The sequence below is a fragment of the Ursus americanus genome, chromosome 34 (genome assembly GCF_024610735.1).
Source record: "Ursus americanus isolate L20-20 chromosome 34, mUrsAme1.1.p, whole genome shotgun sequence".
Classification (NCBI taxonomy): domain Eukaryota; kingdom Metazoa; phylum Chordata; class Mammalia; order Carnivora; family Ursidae; genus Ursus; species Ursus americanus.
In genome coordinates this window covers 5,678,443-5,697,549 of record NC_142160.1, presented here as the reverse complement: position 1 = coordinate 5,697,549, position 19,107 = coordinate 5,678,443, and the positions used below count along the sequence as shown (strand labels likewise).

The following is a 19,107-nucleotide window of genomic DNA, read 5'->3' as shown; positions in this document are numbered from 1 at the left end:
CTTAAAAAAAAAAAAGAGAGAGAAACAACTTCAAACCCACTAGAATGGGTAGAATGAAAAAAAAGGGGGGGAAGATAACATGTATTGGTAAAGATGTGGAAAAATAGTAACCCCCATACATTGTGATAAGAATGTAAAATGGTACAGCCATCATGGGAGGCATTTTTGTGGTTCCTCAGTAAGTTAAACATAAAATTATGTGATCTAACAATTCCACTTCTAGGTATATACTCAAAGAACTGAAAATCAAGTGTTCAAATAAAAACTTACAGGAATCATCATAGCAGCACTATTCACAATGGCCAAAAAATGGAAATCTTAATGTCATAAACTGATGAATGGACAAACAAAATGTGGTGTATCTATACAATGGAATGTTTTTTAGTCATAAATAGGAATGAATACTGATTCATGCCAGACACAAAAATACATTGTGTGATTCCATTTATATAAAATGTCCACAACAGGCAAATCCATATAGACAGAAAGCAGATGAAAGGTTACCAGGGATTGGGGATGATGGGGATTGACTGCTTAATGGGCATGGGGTTTCCTTTTGATGAAAATGTTATGGAATTAAATAGTAGTGATGGTTGCACAACATTGTAAATGTCACTGAATTGTACATTTTAAGATGATGAATTTTATATTATGTGTGTTTTACCACAATAAAAATAAACCTCAGAAGAATGATTATGAGTAAGGGGCACAGGGAAGGTAGGAGCAGGTAGCAGGGATGGGGGCTGGACAGAAGTGAGTTTTAGAGGGTAAGTTGAAGACTTGTAAATGCAGGTTCCCCCACTGTTGGTGAGCTTGTGTTGACAGGCTGCCTCTTTTCTTCAAGGCACTTTCTGGTCACTTCTGGTTCTGGAGCCAACTCCCACTTGCTCATCCTTCTACATACAGATAGAGTTGGCTGGTTTCCTCCCCTCTTCACTACCTGCTTTACATTTTGGGTTCCTTGTTGCAGCAAGACTCTCTACAAAGCAGACACTATACTCTCTTGCTTGCCTCAGAACATTAAGCCCTTCTTATTTCAAGATGTTGGTACAGATTTCACCTCAAAAAAACAGATGAGAGGGCATAAGAATGGCAGATTGTTGGGAGTTATAGAAGTTTAAGCAATTTCAAAAAGTTCTCATAACAGTTATTTGCTGTTTTAACTTTTATATATTTGAAAAAGCATGTATTGAGTACATACTATATTTTATGTTGTACAAATAATCCTATCACAGCCTAAACTGCTATATAGATAAATTACTACAAACTTAGTAGCTTAAAACAACACAAATTACTATCTCTTGCTTCTGGACATCAGAAGTCTGACACAGGTCTGAAATCAAGGTGTCTTGCAAGCTGCATTCCTTTCTGAGAGTCTAGGTGACAATGTGTTTCCTAGCATTTTCCAGTTTCTAGAGGTCACCTGCTTTCCTTGGCTGGGGGTTCTCTTCCTCCATCTTAAAAGCCAGCAACATCACCTCTCTCTCCCTCTCTTTTTTAAAAAGATTTATTTCATTTATTTTTTAGAGAAAGAAGGAGAGAGAGTGCGAGTGGGGGGAGGGGCAGAGGGAGAGCAAAGAGAAGATGCTCAAGCAGACTCCCCACTGAGCATGGAGCCTGACACAGGGCTTGATCCCAGGACCCCAAGATCATGACCTGAGCACAAACCAAGAGTCAGCCCCTTAACCAACGGAGCCACCCAGGCACCCCTCTCTCTCAAAAAAAAATTAACTCCAGGGGCACCTGGGTGCCTCAGTCAAGTGACCAACTCTTGATCTGAGCTCAGGTCTCCTTCTCAGGGTTGTAAGTTCAAGCCCTGCGTTGTGCTTCATGCTGGGCATGCAGCCTACTTTAAAAAAAATTTTTTTTTTAGCTCTAGTATACTTAACATACAGTGTTATATTAGTTTCAGGTGTACAGTATAGTGATCCAACAGTTCTATACATTACTCAGTGCTCATCATAAGTGTATCTTAATCCCTTTCACCTAATTCACCCATCCCCACAACCTCCCCTCTGGTAACCCTCAGTTTGTTCTCTATAGTGAAGAGCCTGGTTTTTGTTGTTGTTGTTTCTCTTTTTTTTTATTTGCTCATTTGTTTTGTTTCTTAAATTACACATATGAGTGAAATCATATGGTATCTCTCTCTCTCTTTTTAAAAGATTTAATTTATTTATTGGACAGAGAGAGACACAGCGAGAGAGGGAACGCCAGCAGGGGGAGTGAGAGAGGGAGAAGCAGGCCTCCCGCCAAGCAGGGAGCGGGGCTAGATCCCAGGACCCTAGGATCATGACCTGAGCCGAAGGCAGACGCTTAAGGACTGAGCCACCGAGGCGCCCCTATATCTCTTTTTTGTCTTTACCTTTACACTTTTAGGAATTTGTGTGTTTAGATTGGGTCCACATGGATAATAATCAAGGATAATTTTCCCATCTCAAGGTCTGCTCTCTTAATCACATATGCAAGGTTCATTTTGCCACATGAGGTTACATATTCACAAGTTCCAGGGATTAGGGTGTGGATATCTTTAGGGGGCCAGTGTTCTGCTTACCATACTTACAAACATCTGGTTATTGCAGAATAACTCAGCCTCTTCCCACCAAACTAAATGAGAAGTTCCTTGAATACAGAGCCTGTACCTTATATATTTCTGAGTCCTGCTTAGCATATAGCACATTATTTTGTAATATTAAATAACTGTATTTTTTTGGTTTATAACTATACCTCATTTCCTTAACACCAAACTCTAACAATAGACATACAGTTCAAAGGATGGCTTTCGTGTAGTTTTTAAATCTTTAGTTTGTTGCCTATACACAGTAAGCAGCGAATAGGCTACTGACTCATCTTTACATGGACCGTATCTGCTTTGCCTACATAGCACTAGAGCACGGCGTGGACCTATGGAATCTTCCTTCATTCTTTCTGCTTTCTACTTCCAGTTTCCATCCTATTGTTTAACATCAAAGTGCTTTACTGGCCACTCAGGTGATATAAAATTAGTTTAGGTATGCCATCTAATGGCATTTTAAGGAAGTATTCATTTTTTTTTAATTTTATTTATTTTTTTGAAGAGAGAGAGACAGCGAGAGAGGGAACACAAGCAGGGGGAGTGGGAGAGGAAGAAGCAGGCTCATAGTGGAGGAGCCTGATGTGGGGCTCGATCCCATAACGCTGGGATCATGCCCTGAGCCAAAGGCAGACACTTAACTGCTGTGCCACCCAGGCGCCCCGGAAGTATTCATTTTTATCTGAGTGATCCTTAGATTACTGAGTATAGCCATCCATCTACCATCCACAATAACAGAGGCTAAACAGAGCAATGGGAAACTGAAGTTTGCTGATGATCTGAAAACATCTTTATAACTAGTAGTATAAACCCCCTCCAGCCCAACTTGAACCAAAGTTGTTCATAAAAAAACTCTCTGATTTGACCTTTTATAAATTTTTATTGATCAGACCCCAGTGACATGATTAGCTAACTTAAATTGAGAACTTATTTGGTTTCATCTTCAATATGCATCATATTAAATCCCTGCCAATCATTAGTTATAATTATGTAGCATCATAGAAAAAGAAAAGGCAGAGGTCTCAAGCTAGGCTGTGTATTACTGTCCCCTGGAGAGCTTAGAACAATAAGAACATGCCTGGCCATGAAGAGATCTAACTGGTCTGGATGGGACTAAACATCCCAAGGCCCCTGGGTGAATAGAATGTACAGCCAATGAGGATCCTGGACACTGGTATGAGATGTAGCTGAATATCTAATTCTGGTCCTTTTCCCTGAATGACAAAAAAAAAAAAAAAAAAAAGAAAGAAAAAGAAAAATCCAATAATATGGGATTATTGATTTATGGTTTATCTTTTTTTACCAAAAAAAAAAAAAGGTAGAACTAAGAAAAAACCACTGGGAAAAGGATTTTAGTCATTAGGCTTTTCTTTAATAAAAGTTTTGCTTTATTTCTTCTATTTACCCTTTTATTGAGATGCCCTTAAATAGGAAAAGAGCCAAAAGACATGTTATCATGAGCTAAAGGCATTAGTACCTACGGTGTTTCAACTGGGGTTTTAAAAAATCTTTTGAAGAACTTGCAAAGACATGTAATCTTCTGCTCCAGTGGCTCATTCTTTACATTTGCTGAGTCCTGCTCAGTCCCAGGGGCTCTGGGATATGAGGTCAATTCCAGGCCAGCTTTAGCTGTTTGGGTTCACTCAACATGTAGGATGGAACCCACCTGTGGGTAGCTTCAGGGGTATTCTGATCATTGGTGCTCATTTTATTACTCTTCATAACTTATATTATAAATATACTCTCCAGTATATATCAAATGTTTTGTGATGCTTTTTTTTTCCAATAAAAGAATAGCTCTAAACCCTAGAAATGATGTTAGAAGTTTAATTCCTTTAAACGGGGAACATTTGAGGACCCACCTGATCTTCCAAAATTTCTACAGATTATGTTTCTCTCTAGGCTGTCCCAGCTAGGATCAGAACTTAAGTAGCTTTGGGGTTGGAAAGCTGCTTGAGTCTTGTTAATCTATATTTTCTTTGTCATCTTTCCTTAAAATTAGAAGATAATCAACAAGGAAAAACTAATCTTCTTAACCAAACACATGTTGGGAGGATCAATCTGCATGGGCCATGAGCATTCCTGTACTTTTTACTGGGTAGGCCAAGGATACAGGCTCTCACTGCTGTTTACATGGGCCATTTCTCAGGGTTGTGTTTGCAATAAGGAATCCCGAGAGATGAAGTAACATGTCTAACCTAAGGGCAGCCTTGCTGACCACACATGGTAAAAGTAGTAGATCCCACAGTTTTCTGATCCTCAGTTATGCCACAAACCATTATATCCACCTCCTTGTCCAATTAAGTCTGCCTCCACGCCGTCCATGAGACGTGGGATACATATAAAGCATCTCATGCTTGTAGTGAACATACTTGTGCTGCTTGCTGCATTGTAACAAGTCTTCCTCATTGTTCTGAGTATCGGCGGAGCAGCAACAGACTAAATTGTTAACTTGTGAGTTGGGTAAACTCCCAGACCTTTCACAGAGCCTGCCAGTTTGAGTGACAAGGAAGAGATACTGATAGAGACATGGCGTTCTGAAAGAGAGAGGACAAGGGCCCTCGTTGTTTGGGTTATCAGATATGAAAAGACTCTCTGAGATTGGTTGGAAATAGTCTCATCCAGGTGGTAGTAGAGTGGGAAGGCAGAGGAAGGGTCTCTCACTGTCCAGTGTATTAAATGGGGCTGAACAACAAAAGGCAGAGTCCAAATAAGCTGCCCTGGTGGTGCGGTGATTGTGGCATGTGGTCCTGTGCTGTGGGAGAGGGAAAAGATGTCATCACGAAGATGGGGCAGCCAAGTCCCACAGCCCAGCCAAAAAACAGGCAATGTGGCTATGGCTGAAGGGAGGCCCCTTGAAATGGAGAATAAATGCAAAGCCTTGCTCACTGGCACTCAGCTACTCTCTCCCTCTCCCTCTCCCTCCAACTTCAGCTGCTTTAGGGAGGAAGGTTGGGTGTGCTGAGGAACTTCAGAGAGGAGAGAGGAGGAACTCAAATGTTTATGGCTTTGTTGGATACAGGTGCCCAAGTACACTTGGTCCCATGTGGGGAGGGTGAACTCAGCAGCAGGATGGCCCAAAGAGCTGAGGATGCAGAGCAGAGCAGTGACACCAGTAGAGGCTAGAAGAATGATGCCCCTGACCACCAGTGTCCTCCAGAAGCCAGGGGTGTGCAGGCGAGGAAGCAGCACCAATTCTGGAACGAGGAGCCAAAGGGCAAAAAGCTGTCCTTGTCCCTTTGCACTCCCCAGTGTCCCCCAGCCATGAGACAGTATAGTCTCCTTAACTACAAAGATAACCCCTGCTATGACAACTATTTAACTCCCATGTTAAATTCTTTGGTCTGTGTTCCCATAGGAAAAAAAAAAAAAAAGCACTGGAATTCAACTGGTAAGAGTTTGAGCAACGTTTGCAGTAAGGAAGGGAAATGAAAGTGATCCTTGAGCTGATTCAGGATACTGCAGTTATGTCCCCGGCATATAAATGTGTAATGAAATTTATGTTACATGTTTATGTTGTAAATATTCATAGCGATAAGGAGACACTCTCTCATTCAGGGATTCCCTGACCCCTTCCAGGCGGTCTATTAGAAGCAATATAGAATCCCAAGGAGAAGAAGAGAAAATCACAGCCAATCTCCAGAGAGGCTGTTGCCTATACAGCATCACCACCTGCAAACACAGGCACCACAGGCCTCCTGTATTAGTTTTCTGGGACTGCTATACCAAAGTACACCACAAATTCGGTGGCTTAACAGAAATTTAATGTCTGCATTCCAGAGGCTGGAAGTCCAAAATTAAGGTGTCAGCAGGGTTGGTTCCTTTCCAGGGCTATGTGCTAGGATCTGTTCCACAGCTCTCTCCTTGGCTCATAAATAGCTGACCTCTTAGTCACATGGCATTGTGTGTCCAAATTTCCCCATTTTAAGTGGACAGGGTCATATATTGGATTAGGGCCCATCCTAACGACTTCATTTTAACATGATTGACTCTGTAAAGACTCTCTCTCTCCAAATACATCACATTATGAGATAGTAGGGGTTAGAACTTTAACATATGAATTGTGGGGAGGACACACAGTTCAACCCATAGCATACTCCTTTCAAAAGGGGGAGGAAGCTATTGACTACTACTCAGCTCTTGTTAAAAATGAGTATCTGAACCATGGCGGCTTGTGACTCTCAGGCCTCATGGGTCAACTAGGACACGACAATTATAAGGAAGGGGACTGTTTGCTGGTCAAATAAAAATGTATTTGAGGGTATGACTGGCCTGGCCCTACTGTCATCTCAGTTTTACATAAAGGAGTAGTAGCTACCCCTTTGGGAAAATCTTCATCTCCTACTCTGCCACATGAAGTACTGCTACTGGCTTAATAGGGCCCTTGGATTCACAGAGATTCTCCTAAATGCATGGGCCTGGTTTACCTCTGGTTCAGCTAAGCTGAAAACTGATGGTGCTGATAGTGTTCCTGCTGGTTGAATTCAGCACTAGCTATGGTGGTCACTGGGATCAGTGAGCAGAAGACAAGGCTGTTCTCAAAGCTCTGGTCAGCTGGATTGAGGGGCAGATTTTTGGGAAGGTCAACTGTCTATGGGCCCTGAATGTCCCCACACATTCTTGCCAAGAAGGCCAAGAATACCAGGCCCAGACTGTTCTTCATTCAGGCCATTTCTCTGGGTTGTGTTTACACCAAACGACCTTGAGGAATAAGGTCAAGTCCTCCCCCAACTCTTCTGGCTCTCTGATCACTATAAAAGCAGTAGATTCCCCAAGCCCAGTGTTCCCCAAATGTGCCATAAACCCACTGACTGCACAGTACCCATTTAAGTCTATCTTTGTCACGTGAGACTTGAGGGGCATGGGGATACTCATGCCAACCTCATGATCATGTTGCTTACTGTGCTGTGAGTAATGAAGGCCTTTGTCTCTGACGAAGTGTCTCCTGTATTCTGCCAGCGTCCATGAAATAGTAACAGGCTTATTCACTAGCTTGTGAGTGGGATAAAATCCTAGACCTTCACATATCCTGACTTCACTGATGTAAAAGTCTGTAGTTTCCAAAGGTCTTGAACAAGGACTCTCTGGGTATATGACATTCTTGTCTGGTGTGTATGCCCAATGTTTGGTCTCCCCTAGGTCACTCTGCTCTGTTACAACAATTCAGTTTCCATTCTTTAAATTGTTCCATTCTCCCAAAAGAAATTGTTATCCTGCACAAGACACTCTTAATAGCAGTAGTAATAGTAGCAACAACTAATACTTTTAAAGTGGAAGACACTACTCTGAAAGACTTGAGGCATTGTTCTGTATACTCTCTACACACTACCATTATTACTCCTCAAAACAACCCTCTGAAGGGGATACTGTCACCTCCAGTTGACAGACTGGGAGACTGAGGCACACATCGTACTGTTAGTCAGGAGTAGAGATGGGATTCAAACCTAGTTGGTCTGGTTTTAGTCCTTACTTTTAATCAGTCGCCATATTGCCTCACAGTAGGATCTTCTACTCCCAGGGCCATAATGAACCCCAAAGGCCAAGAGATCTTCATTTGAAATCTTAGGAAAATAATTTTAGTCAAACTGTTTTAACAATTGATTACGACATCCAATTTAAAATCCTTTTTGACAACCTATAGTAGGCAATTAGATAATCTTCTACTTTGATCTTTTCTATCCAGCCTATGTATAAATCTAGTGTTAAGTTTTCACACAGTATATTAATTTCCTATTGTTGCTATAACAAATTATCAACTTTAGTGGCTTAAGACAACATAAATTTATTATCTTATATTTCTGGAGTCAGAAATCTGAAGTGGGCTGGTGGGACTGTGTTCCCTCTGAGCTCTAGAAGAGAATCCATATCCTTTCCTTCTCCGGCTTCCAGAGGCTACCTGCATTCCTTTGCCCTTCACTCTGTCTTCAAAGTCAGCAGTGTAGCATCTTCAAATTTCTCTTTTGCTTTGACTTTGACCCTCTTGCCTCCCTCTATCCCTTATAAGGACATTTGTGATTACATTGAGCCCATCCAGATAATTCAGGTTAACCCAGGATCTTCCCTCTCACAAACTCTTTACCTTAATCACATTGCAAGGTCCCTTCTGCTATGTAAGGCAACATATTCACAGGGGATTAGGATGCAGATACTTGGCGAGGGGAGGGGCATCATTCTACCTACCGTACACTCTAAGCAGTTATGTCTTACTTCAGTATGGAAATTTTTACACAAGTATCCCGATTGGAGATCTAAGCACACCCATTCACCAGATAATTAATAATGCATTTCATCTTCATTCTGAGGATGGAGCCCCAAGAACATTTTACCTTTTGGGGTCAAAGAGAACGGTACTGCTGGGGTACATGTTGTAGAAACTTTAATCACTGTAACAACATAAAAGCTTAATTATTTGAAAATGTACCTGGAGTCGAGCATTCATAAGCATAAACTCCTGTTGGTTTTTCATGTTTTCACTCATAGATTTTGAGAATATAAACCCCATCTTGACCTAAAGTGTGAAAAAGCAAAGAGGCTTAAAACAATATATTCTACATATATCGTCATATGCTCTGCTTTGGGCTACCATAAGCTTATAACAATGTAAAAAAAAAAAAAAAAAGACAAATTTCCCAGGAACATGGTGTAGATTATAGTCCTCGGTTCTAACTAGCTGTCTGATCTTGGGCAAACTTAACCAGCCCGCCCAACATTTGCTCACCTAAGACCAGGGGCTAAACTTACATGACTTCCAAAATCTTCTCCTGCTCTGTAGGTATATAGCTCCGTGTTTCCTGATTTTTCTTCCCACTGTAAATCTTGAAGAAATGAATGCTTACAAACAAAGAGACCACTCTCTTTTCTGTGAGGGACAGGGTGGATACCACCTATCCTCTTACCTTCTGTACAGCTGGATGACAGAAACTTTGTTTCTGAGAAGGGGTGATTCAGAAGATGCATTGTACACCTGAAGGACAGATTTCCCTGTGCTCCTTGCATTTGTGTTTTAGGAAGTTTTAGGTGTCTCAAGGTCACTATATCAATACTCTTCCTGTAATCTCCACCTCTCTCCTATATTACCCCTTATTCTGTCATTCACTGCTGATATCCCTTGGCCATCCTCTTCTGGCTTCCACCTTTGTTCTCTTCAGGCTACTACTGAAGTTCTCAAGAGGGGAAAAACAAAATGATACTTTAATGTTCTGGGAAAAGCAATTTTTAAATGAATACATGGCACTGCCTATCTTATTTATGTTACTTAAGAAGTTCTTAAGTGAGCCATCACTTCTACGGGGCCCAAATTCAATTTTTTGTTCTTAATCCAATTGGGTAGATACAGAAGGCCTTCAATGAGTTATTAATTTTACTTTCAAAAGACTGCAAAACTCAGGGACGTTACAACTGCTCTATTCTCAATAATATTGCTGATCCCCTTTGGTAGTCTACTGAGAAGGGTTGTGAACCTCAGGTCAAAGTGGTCAGTCTCAATGCTTTCTACCCAGAATTCACACTCTTCTTTGAGAAACCCAGAAGAGCTTCTATTTTCCATATCCTCATCAGGAAGTAGCTAACCGGGGAGAAGATACGGGGGGCGGGGGGGAGGGCATTTCATGCCAGGTAGGTAGAATGGGTTATCTTTGCTAATTTGGCTCCAGGTGAGTGGGAACTACTAGCCAGCCTTCAGTGGCTTCCCTGTATTCTGGCCAAAGATGCATCCTTGAATTATAGGGATCTCTGATCCAGAGTCCGCCTCAGTGCTGGACATAGGAGGCTGAACTGTAGAGAAGAGGCAGGTCATGAGGTTTCCCTGTCCCTGTGCCACTGTCCCACTCCATCCTCTGTCCAGAGTTAGAGGCCACCCCGTGAGGACGGGGAGACCTTACAGAAGTTCTTGCCTTTCTGCAGACTTTGACACCCCCAAGTCAGCTGTCTCCAACAGAAGACCAGACTTGCTTTAAGGAAGGAGCAATATATTTTCCATCTAGGCAGTCCCCATAATGTCTTTTTCCCACAAATGTTTGCATAGAGCATGACTGGTACAAGAGAAACCTAGCTCAGGTCACTTACCATTTCTTATTTTTTTTTCTGTACATAGGAGTAAATGACTGAATTTTTACATATGCTGCAAATGTTTATAAGAAAACAACTGTCCTCTAATGCCATTCCTACACACACACACACACACACACACACACACGCACACCATATATCACAGAACTGTGTCTGTTACAGTCCCCCTGTTTATAACGGGGTGGGACCTCTCCTGAAGTGGAGAGATAGTCCTCATGTCAGCCATCTAGGGACGAGAAAACTATCTGGAAGGTTAGGGTGGGCTTACCTGGTTTTGGACCTCGGTTTCTTGGGTCTGGATGGTGGTTTGGATGTGTTAGAGAACGCTCCCAAGAGTTAAAGGTAAAATCCTAGCAGGATGAAGAACTTCCCCGCATTCCTCAATGGAAACCACACCTGAAAATGAGTGTACAACACCTCGTGAACTATGCCCTGGGGTCAGTGGTGTCAACTTCCCTCTCCTTCCCCATCCTAACCAAGCCATTTTCCAAAGTCTAGGATGTTCCTTAGGATGGCCAGAATGCTGTCAGCTTTCTCTCTCTGAAATCAAGAGTGATCTTGCAATAGGGATAATTTTGAATTCACTCAATTGAATAAGTAAGTCTATGAAAAATTCCAGCACTTAATCACTGGTGACAAATGTGTTGCTACTTACAACTAAAAAGTGCGTCTCAGAGGGCTGAGAATGCGGATTTGGTCCCTTCTGCCCTCATTTTTCCTTTGATTACTCCTGAGACCTTAGAAAGGGCTCTTTAATGCTCCAGCCCCTTTCAGCTGTGCTGTAGTTTACAATAGGAAGGGGTATTTCTGAGGACTGCAGGGGCTGCAAGCTCCAGGCAGCCTTCCTCCAGTCACCCCGGGAACTAGGATTTGATTTTACTTAGAGAGAGGGAGAGGGAGATAAGTTCATGACCCATTACCTCTTGTCATCCAAATGTCTGTGCTGATTCATTTCCTGATCGAATGACACATTACCTACATGTATGACTGGTGGCATAATTACAATCGGTTTCTGGTCTTTTTTACGTTTCATTCAAACTGGGCCACTTCCCCTGCGTATTCCAGCCATGAACCAACCCACAGCTTCCGGGAGGTTTTCCCTAGTGTAGACCCAATTGTTGCAACTTGGGTATTTCCTGCAGTCGTGAGCTTATTTCCATTAATAATGCTCTGCTTACTTTCCCCAACTCGGTTACATCCATACGGGAGGGGCCAGGAGTCCTTGCGAGGAGAACCGGCTCTTCGGAAGCGAGGTTGGAGATACCGGTCAGTACCGGGGACGGGAGGGGAGCCAACTGAGGGTGCTCCCGAGGAGCGGGCGCAGAGCCGCCCGGCATGCGCGGGGCCCGGGAGCCCTCCCGGGCAGCGGCGGCCCGGCGGCCCGGGCCCCCCACCCTCCCAGCCTTTTGCCCGCGGGCCTTCCGGCCGGCGCTCACTCACTGGACAGCGGGCGGCGGTGGTGCAGAGAGACCGTACTCAGGGCAGAGGCCTGCAGGCCCCGGGGGTCCCCTTGACCGCGACTGGACCGGGACTGCCCCGCAGAGCCTCAGGATTGGATGGCCTTGACAGTGACTCCGAGGCTCGGCCAATCAGTGCGCTTGCTTCCTTAAAGGAGCCGCTCGCCTGACTGAGGCCTGGTGTGCGCTTTCCCCACAGGGGTCGGGACTTCAGAGACAAATTCAAACTAAGAGCGGCTCAGCTGTCAGATTTTGAGGGGACGAAGAGGAAGCAGAATGAAAATCTCACATAAAGGCCTCAGTGAGGTCCCTCAGTTACCCACGCATGTGAGAAATGCATGTTCCTACACCGAGCTGAGCCTCTACAGAGTTTGACGAGCCACCTCGCTGGTATTCTCCAGAAACGGTGTCAACCACCACTGTTGGGTCTGCTTTCCAGAAGAGAACGTGTCTCATGAGAGGTTGTCACTTAAACAGATAATCCACAGTTGCACACATCTTTTAAAAATTGAAGTCTAGTGGACACACAATGTTACATTAGTGTCAAGTGTACAACATAGTGATCTGACAAGTCTATACCTTATGCGATGCTCACCCCAAGTGTAGCTGCTGTCTGTCACCACACAACCTGACTACAGTACCAGTGACCATGTTCCCTGGCTGTACCTTTCATACCCGTGACTTACTCATTCCATCATTGGAAGCCTGTACCTCCCACTCCCCTTCACCCTTTTTGCTCATCCCCTTACACCTCCCCCCCCCATCTGGCAACCATCCGTTTCTTCTCTGTATTTATGGGTCTGTTTTTACTTTTGTTTGCTTATTTATTTGTTTTGTTTTTTTAGATTCCACACATAAGCGAAATCGAATGATATTTGTCTTTCTCGGTCTGACTTACTTCACTTAGCATTGTACCATCTATGTCCATCCATGGTTACAAATGGCAAGATCTCATTCTTTTTTATGGATGAGTAATATTCCATCCGCCTCTTATTTATTCACTCATCTGTTGATGGATGCTTTCATATGTTGGCTAGTGTAAATAATGCTGCAGTAAACATAGGGATGTGTATATCTTTTTGAATTAGTGTTTTCATTTTCTTTGGGTAAATACCCAGTAGTGTAATTAATGGATCATATGGTAATTCTAATTTTAATTTTTTTGAGGAACCTCCGTACTGTTTATCACTGTGGCTGCACCAGTTTGCCTTCCCACCAACAGTGTATAGCAGTTCCTTTTTCTCCACATTCTTGCAAAGGCTTGTTATTTCTTGTGTTTTTGATTCTAGCCATTCTTACAGGTGTAAGGTGATATCTCATTGTGTTTTTGATTTGCATTCCATTGCATTCCCTTTGATTAGTGATATTGAGTGTCTTTTCACGTGTGTATTGGCCATCTGTATATCTATTTCGGAAAAAATGTCTATACAGGTCATTTGCCTATTTTTTAATTGGATTATTTATTTTTTTTGTGTTGAATTGCATAAATTCTTTATATATTTTGGATATTACACCCTTATTAGAAGTATCATTTGCAAATATCTTCTCCCATTCGGTAGGTTGCCTTTTTATTTTGTTGATGGTTTCCTTTGCTGTGCAAAAGCTTTTAATTTTGGTGTAGTCCCAATATTTTATGTCTGCTTTTGTTTCCCTTGCCTGAGGAGACATATGTAAGAAAATGTTGTTAAGGCAGATGTCAAAGAAATCACTGCCTATGTTTTCTTCTAGGAGTTTTAGGATTTCATGTCTCACACTTAGGTCTGTAATCGATTTTGAGTTTATTTTTGTGTATGGTGTAAGAAAGTGGCTCAGTTTCATTCTTTTGCACGTTGCTATCCAGTTTCCCAACACCATTTATTGAAGAGATTTTCATTTCCGCATTGTATATTCTTGCCTCCTTTGTAGTAGATTGATTTCCCATATAAATGTGAGTTTATTTCTGGGCTCTCTATCCTGTTCCATTGATCTGTGGGTCTATTCTTGTGCAGTTCCATACTGTTACTACTTATACTACAGTTTTGAAGTATATCTTGATATCTGGGATTGTGATACCTCCAGCTTTGTTCTTCTTTCTCAAGATTGCTTTGGCTTTTCAGGGCCTTTTCTTTTGTGGTTCCTTACAAATCTTAATATTAATTTGTTCTAGTTTTGTGTAAAATACTGTTAATATTTTGATAGGGATTATATTGCATTTGTAGTCTGCTTTGGGTAGTATGGACATTTTAACAATATTAATTCTTCCAATCCATGAGTATGGAATATCTTTCCATTTGTTTGTGTTGTCTTCAGTTTCTTTCATAAGTGATTTATAGTTTTCAGAGTGTAGGTCTTTCATCTCCTTGGTTAAGTTTATTACTAGTTTTATTCTTTTTGGTACAATTATAAATGGAATTGGTTTCTTATTTTCTCTTTCTGATACTTATTAATGTATAAAAATGCAACTGATTTCTGTATGTTAACTTTGTATCCTGAAACTTTACTGAATTTATTAGTTCTAATAGTTTTTTGTGGTCCTTAGGGTTTACTATGTAAAGTATCATGTCATCTGCAAATCGTGACAGTTAACGTCTTCCTTACGAACTTGGAAGCTTATTATTTCTTTTTCTTGTCTGATTGCTGTGGCTAGGACTTCCAGTACTGTGTGAATAAAAGTGGCAAGAGCATGCATTCTAGACTTATTCCTGATCTTAGAGAAGTTCTCAGTTTTTCACTACTGAGTATAGTGTTAGCTGTGGGTTTTTAATATATGGCCTTTATTATGTTAAGGTATGTTCCCTCTAGGGGCGCCTGGGTGGCACAGCAGTTAAGTGTCTGCCTTCGGCTCAGGGCGTGATTCTGGCATTATGGGATTGAGCCCCACATCTGGCTCCTCCACTATGAGCCTGCTTCTTCCTCTCCCACTCCCCCTGCTTGTGTTCCCTCTCTCGCTGGCTGTCTCTATCTCTGTCAAATAAATAAATAAAATCTTTAAAAAAAAAAAGGTATGTTCCCTCTAAACCCACTTTTTTGAGAGTTTTCACAGTTATAAACATTTTAATGGTTTTTCTATTTACAGAATAGGTTTAATGTTGAAGGTGGACTTTTTTTTCTGTTTGAATCTAAACACAGTTCAAAGATTTATTTATTTATTTATTTGGGAGAAAAAGAGAGTGAACACATGGATGGGGAGGGGCAGAGGGAGAGGGGAAGAGAGTCTTTTTTTAATATGTGATTATCTTTTATCAACTCTTCATTTTGAAATTATTTTAGACTTACAGAAAATGTTTTAGATAGTAATTATTGAAACAATTTAATCAACATTGACTGAATACAACCAACTGATCTATTGGAATTACCCACTAGCATTCTTTTCCTGATTCCAGGTTTCAATCTGGAATCTCAGATTTCATTTATTTGTCATGTTTTCTCAGTCTTTTCCAATTTGTAACAGTTCCTCAGTCTTTCTTACCTTGACATTGTTGAGTATTAGCCAGTTATTTTGTAGAATGTCCCTTGGTTTGGGTTAGTCTATTATTTCTTCATGATTAAAGTTATGTATCTTTTGACTAAACTACCCTAAAAGTAATTGATGCCCTTCTCAGTGCATCATATCAGGAGGTGCACAATGAAGATGTGTCTCATTACAGGTGATGTTAATATTAATGACTTGATTAAGACATTAAGTCTTCTGGGCTTTTTCAGTGTAAAGTTACTATTTTTCTCTTTGGAATTAATAAAATTCTTATGGAGAAATACTTAAAAAATGCAATATCCTGTTTCTTATACTTTAATCCACTAATTTACTGTCCATTATTGATTCTTCTTTTTCTTTTTTATTATTAACATATAATGTATTATTTGTTTCAGGAGTACAGGTCTGATTCATCAGTCTTACACAGCACACAGTGCTCACCACAACACATACCCTCCCCAGTGTCCATCACCCAGCCACCCCATCCTCCCACCCCCCTCCCCTCCAGTAACCCTCAGTTTGTTTCCTGAGATTAAGAATCTCTTATGGTTTGTCTTCCTCTCAGGTTTTGTCTTGCTTTGTTTTTTCCTCTCTTCACCTACAATCCTCTGCTTTGTCTCTTAAATTTAACATATCAGTGAGATCATATGATAATTGTCTTTCTCTGACTGACTTATTTCGCTTAGCATAATACCCTCTAGTTCCATCCACATTGTTGCAAATGACAAAATTTCATTTTTTGATGACTGTGTAATATTCCATTGTGTATATATAACACATCTTCTTTATCCATTCATCTGTCAATGGACATCTGGGCTCTTTCCATAGTTTGGCTATTGTGGACATTGCTGCTATAAACATTTGGGGTGCAGGTGCCCCTTTGGATCACTGCATTTGTATCTTTGGGGTAAATGCCCAGTACTGCAATTGCTGGGTCATAGGGTAGCTCTATTTTCAACTTCTTGAGGAACCTCCATACTGTTTTCTAGAGTGGCTGCACCAGCTTGCATTCCCACCAACAGTGTAGGAGGGTTCCCCTTTCTCTGCATCCTTGCCAACGTCTGTCGTTTCCTGACTTGTTAATTTTAGCCATTCTGACTGGTGTGAGGTAGTATTTCATTGTGGTTTTGATTTGTATTTCCCTGATGCTGAGTGACATCGAGCACTTGTTCATGTGTCTGTCGGCCATTTGGATGTCTTCTTTGCAGAAATGTCTGTTCATGTCTTCTGTCCATTTCTTGATTGGATTGTTCTTTAGGTGTTGAGTTTGATAAGTTCTTTATAGATTTTGGATACTAGCCCTTTATCTGATATGTTATTTACAAATATCTTCTCCCATTCTGTTGGTTGTCTTTTGATTTTGTTGACTGTTTCCTTAGCTGTGCAAAAGCTTTTTATCTTGGTGTATGTAGCACTACAAGCGTTTCTCAAGAAACAAGAAAGATCTCAAATACACAACCTAACCCTACACCTAAAGGAGCTGGAGAAAGAACAGCAAATAAAGCCCAAACCCAGCAGGAGAAGAGAAATAATAAAGCTCAGAGCAGAAGTCAAAGAAATAGAAACCAAAAGAACAGTAGAACAGATCAATGAAACTAGGAGCTGGTTCTTTGAAAGAATTAATAAGATTGATAGACTCCTGGCCAGACTTATACAAAAGAATAGAGAAAGGACCCAAATAAATAAAATCATGAATGAAAGAGGAAAGATCACAACCAACACCGAAGAAATACAAACAATTATAAGAACATATTGCGAGCAAATATATGCCAACAAATTAGACAATCTGGAAGAAATGGATGCATTCCTAGAAACGTATAAACTACCAAAACTGAACCAGGAAGAAATAGAAAACCTGAATAGACCCATAACGAGCAAGGAAATTGAAGCAGTAACCAAAAATCTTCCAATAAACAAGAGCCCAGGGCCAGATGGCTTCCCAAGGGAATTCTACCAAACATTTAAAGAAGAATTAATACCTATTCTTCTGAAGCTGTTCCAAAAAATAGAAATGGAAGGAAAACTTCCAAACTCTTTTTATGAGGCCAGCATTACCTTGATCCCAAAACCAGACAAGGATCCCACCAAAAAGGAGAATTACAGACCAATATCCCTATGAACATGGATGCAAAAATTCTCACCAAAATACTAGTCAATAGGATCCAACAGTACATTAAAAGGATTATTCACCAGGACAAAGGGGGATTTATTCCTGGGCTGCAAGGTTGGTTCAATATCCGCAAATCAATCAATATGATACACTACATTAATCAAAGAAAGGACAAGAACCATATGATTCTCTCAATAGATGCAAAAAAAAGTATTTGACAAAGTACAGCACCCTTTCTTGATTAAAACTCTTCACAGTGTTGGGATAGAGGGTACATACCTCAATATCATAAAAGCCATCTGTGAAAAACCCACAGCGAATATCATTCTCAATGGGAAAAAACTGAGAGCTTTTCCCTTAAGGTCAGGAACACAGCAGTGATGTCCACTATCACCACTGCTGTTCAACTTAGTACTGGAAATCTTAGCCTCAGCAATTAGACAACAAAAAGAAATAAAAGGCATCTGAATGGACAAAGAAGTCAAACTCTCACTCTTTGCAGATGGTGTGATACTTTATGTGGAAAACTCAAAAGACTACACCCCAAAACTGCTAGAACTCATACAGGAATTCAGTAAAGTGACAGGATATAAAATCAATGCACAGAAATCAGTTGCATTTCTATACACCAACAACGAGACAGAAGAAAGAGAAATTAAGGAGTTGATTCCATTTACAATTGCACCCAAAACCATAAGGTACCTAGGAATAAATCTAACCCAAGAGGCAAAGGATCTGTACACAGAAAACTATAGAATACTAAAGGAAGAAATTGAAGAAGACACAAAGAAAGGGAAAAATGTTCCATGCTCATGGATTGGAAGAACAAATATGCTACCTAGAGCAATCTCAATGCAATCCCTATCAAAATACTATCAACTTTTTTCACAGAGCTGGAACAAATAATCCTAAAATATGTATGGAACCAGAAAAGACCCCAAATAGCCAAAGGAATGTTGAAAAAGAAAGCCAAAGCTGGTGGCATCACAATTCCCAACTTCAAGCTATATTACAAAGCTGTAATCATTAAGACAGTATGGTACTAGCATAAAAACAGACATATAGATCAGTGGAACAGAATAGAGAGCCCAGAAGTGGACCCTCAACTCTATGGTCAACAAATCGTGGACAAAGCAGGAAAGAATAGCCAATGGAAAAATGTCTCTTCAACAAGTGGTGTTGGGAAAATTGGACAGTCACATGCAGAAGAATGAAACTGGACCATTTCCTTACACCATACACAAAAATAGACTCAAAATGGATGAAAGACCGAAATGTGAGATAGGAATCCATCAAAAACCTTAAGGTGAACACAGGCAGCAATCTCTTTGACCTTGGCCACAGCAGCTTCTTCTAGACACATCACCAAAGGCAAGGGAAACAGAGGCGAAAATGAACTATTGAGGGGAAGAGAGACTTAAGCGGACTCTACGCTGAGCACAGAGCCCAACCA

General features: G+C 41.0%; 1 protein-coding gene across 6 annotated transcripts in view; it reads right to left on the bottom strand.

The window, feature by feature from the left end:
- PLGRKT (plasminogen receptor with a C-terminal lysine) overlaps positions 1–12,207 on the bottom strand; it is a 51,187-nt gene extending 38,980 nt beyond the window's left edge. The window contains exons 1-5 of one of the 6 annotated variants that reach the window (XM_045772473.2): positions 12,077–12,207; positions 10,905–11,032; positions 9,466–9,732; positions 9,311–9,384; positions 8,991–9,077 (exon numbers count right to left, since the gene is read on the bottom strand). In XM_045772473.2, coding sequence (XP_045628429.1) covers positions 8,991–9,077; positions 9,311–9,384; positions 9,466–9,565 — 261 coding nt within the window. In that variant the 5' untranslated portion in view covers positions 9,566–9,732; positions 10,905–11,032; positions 12,077–12,207. Of the gene's footprint in view, positions 1–8,990; positions 9,078–9,310; positions 9,385–9,465; positions 9,733–10,904; positions 11,033–11,814; positions 11,952–12,076 lie in introns of those variants that run through there. The other 5 variants (XM_087858893.1, XM_045772472.2, XM_045772476.2 and 2 more) reach the window with 5 other exon arrangements.
- Positions 12,208–19,107: the final 6,900 nt, after the last annotated feature.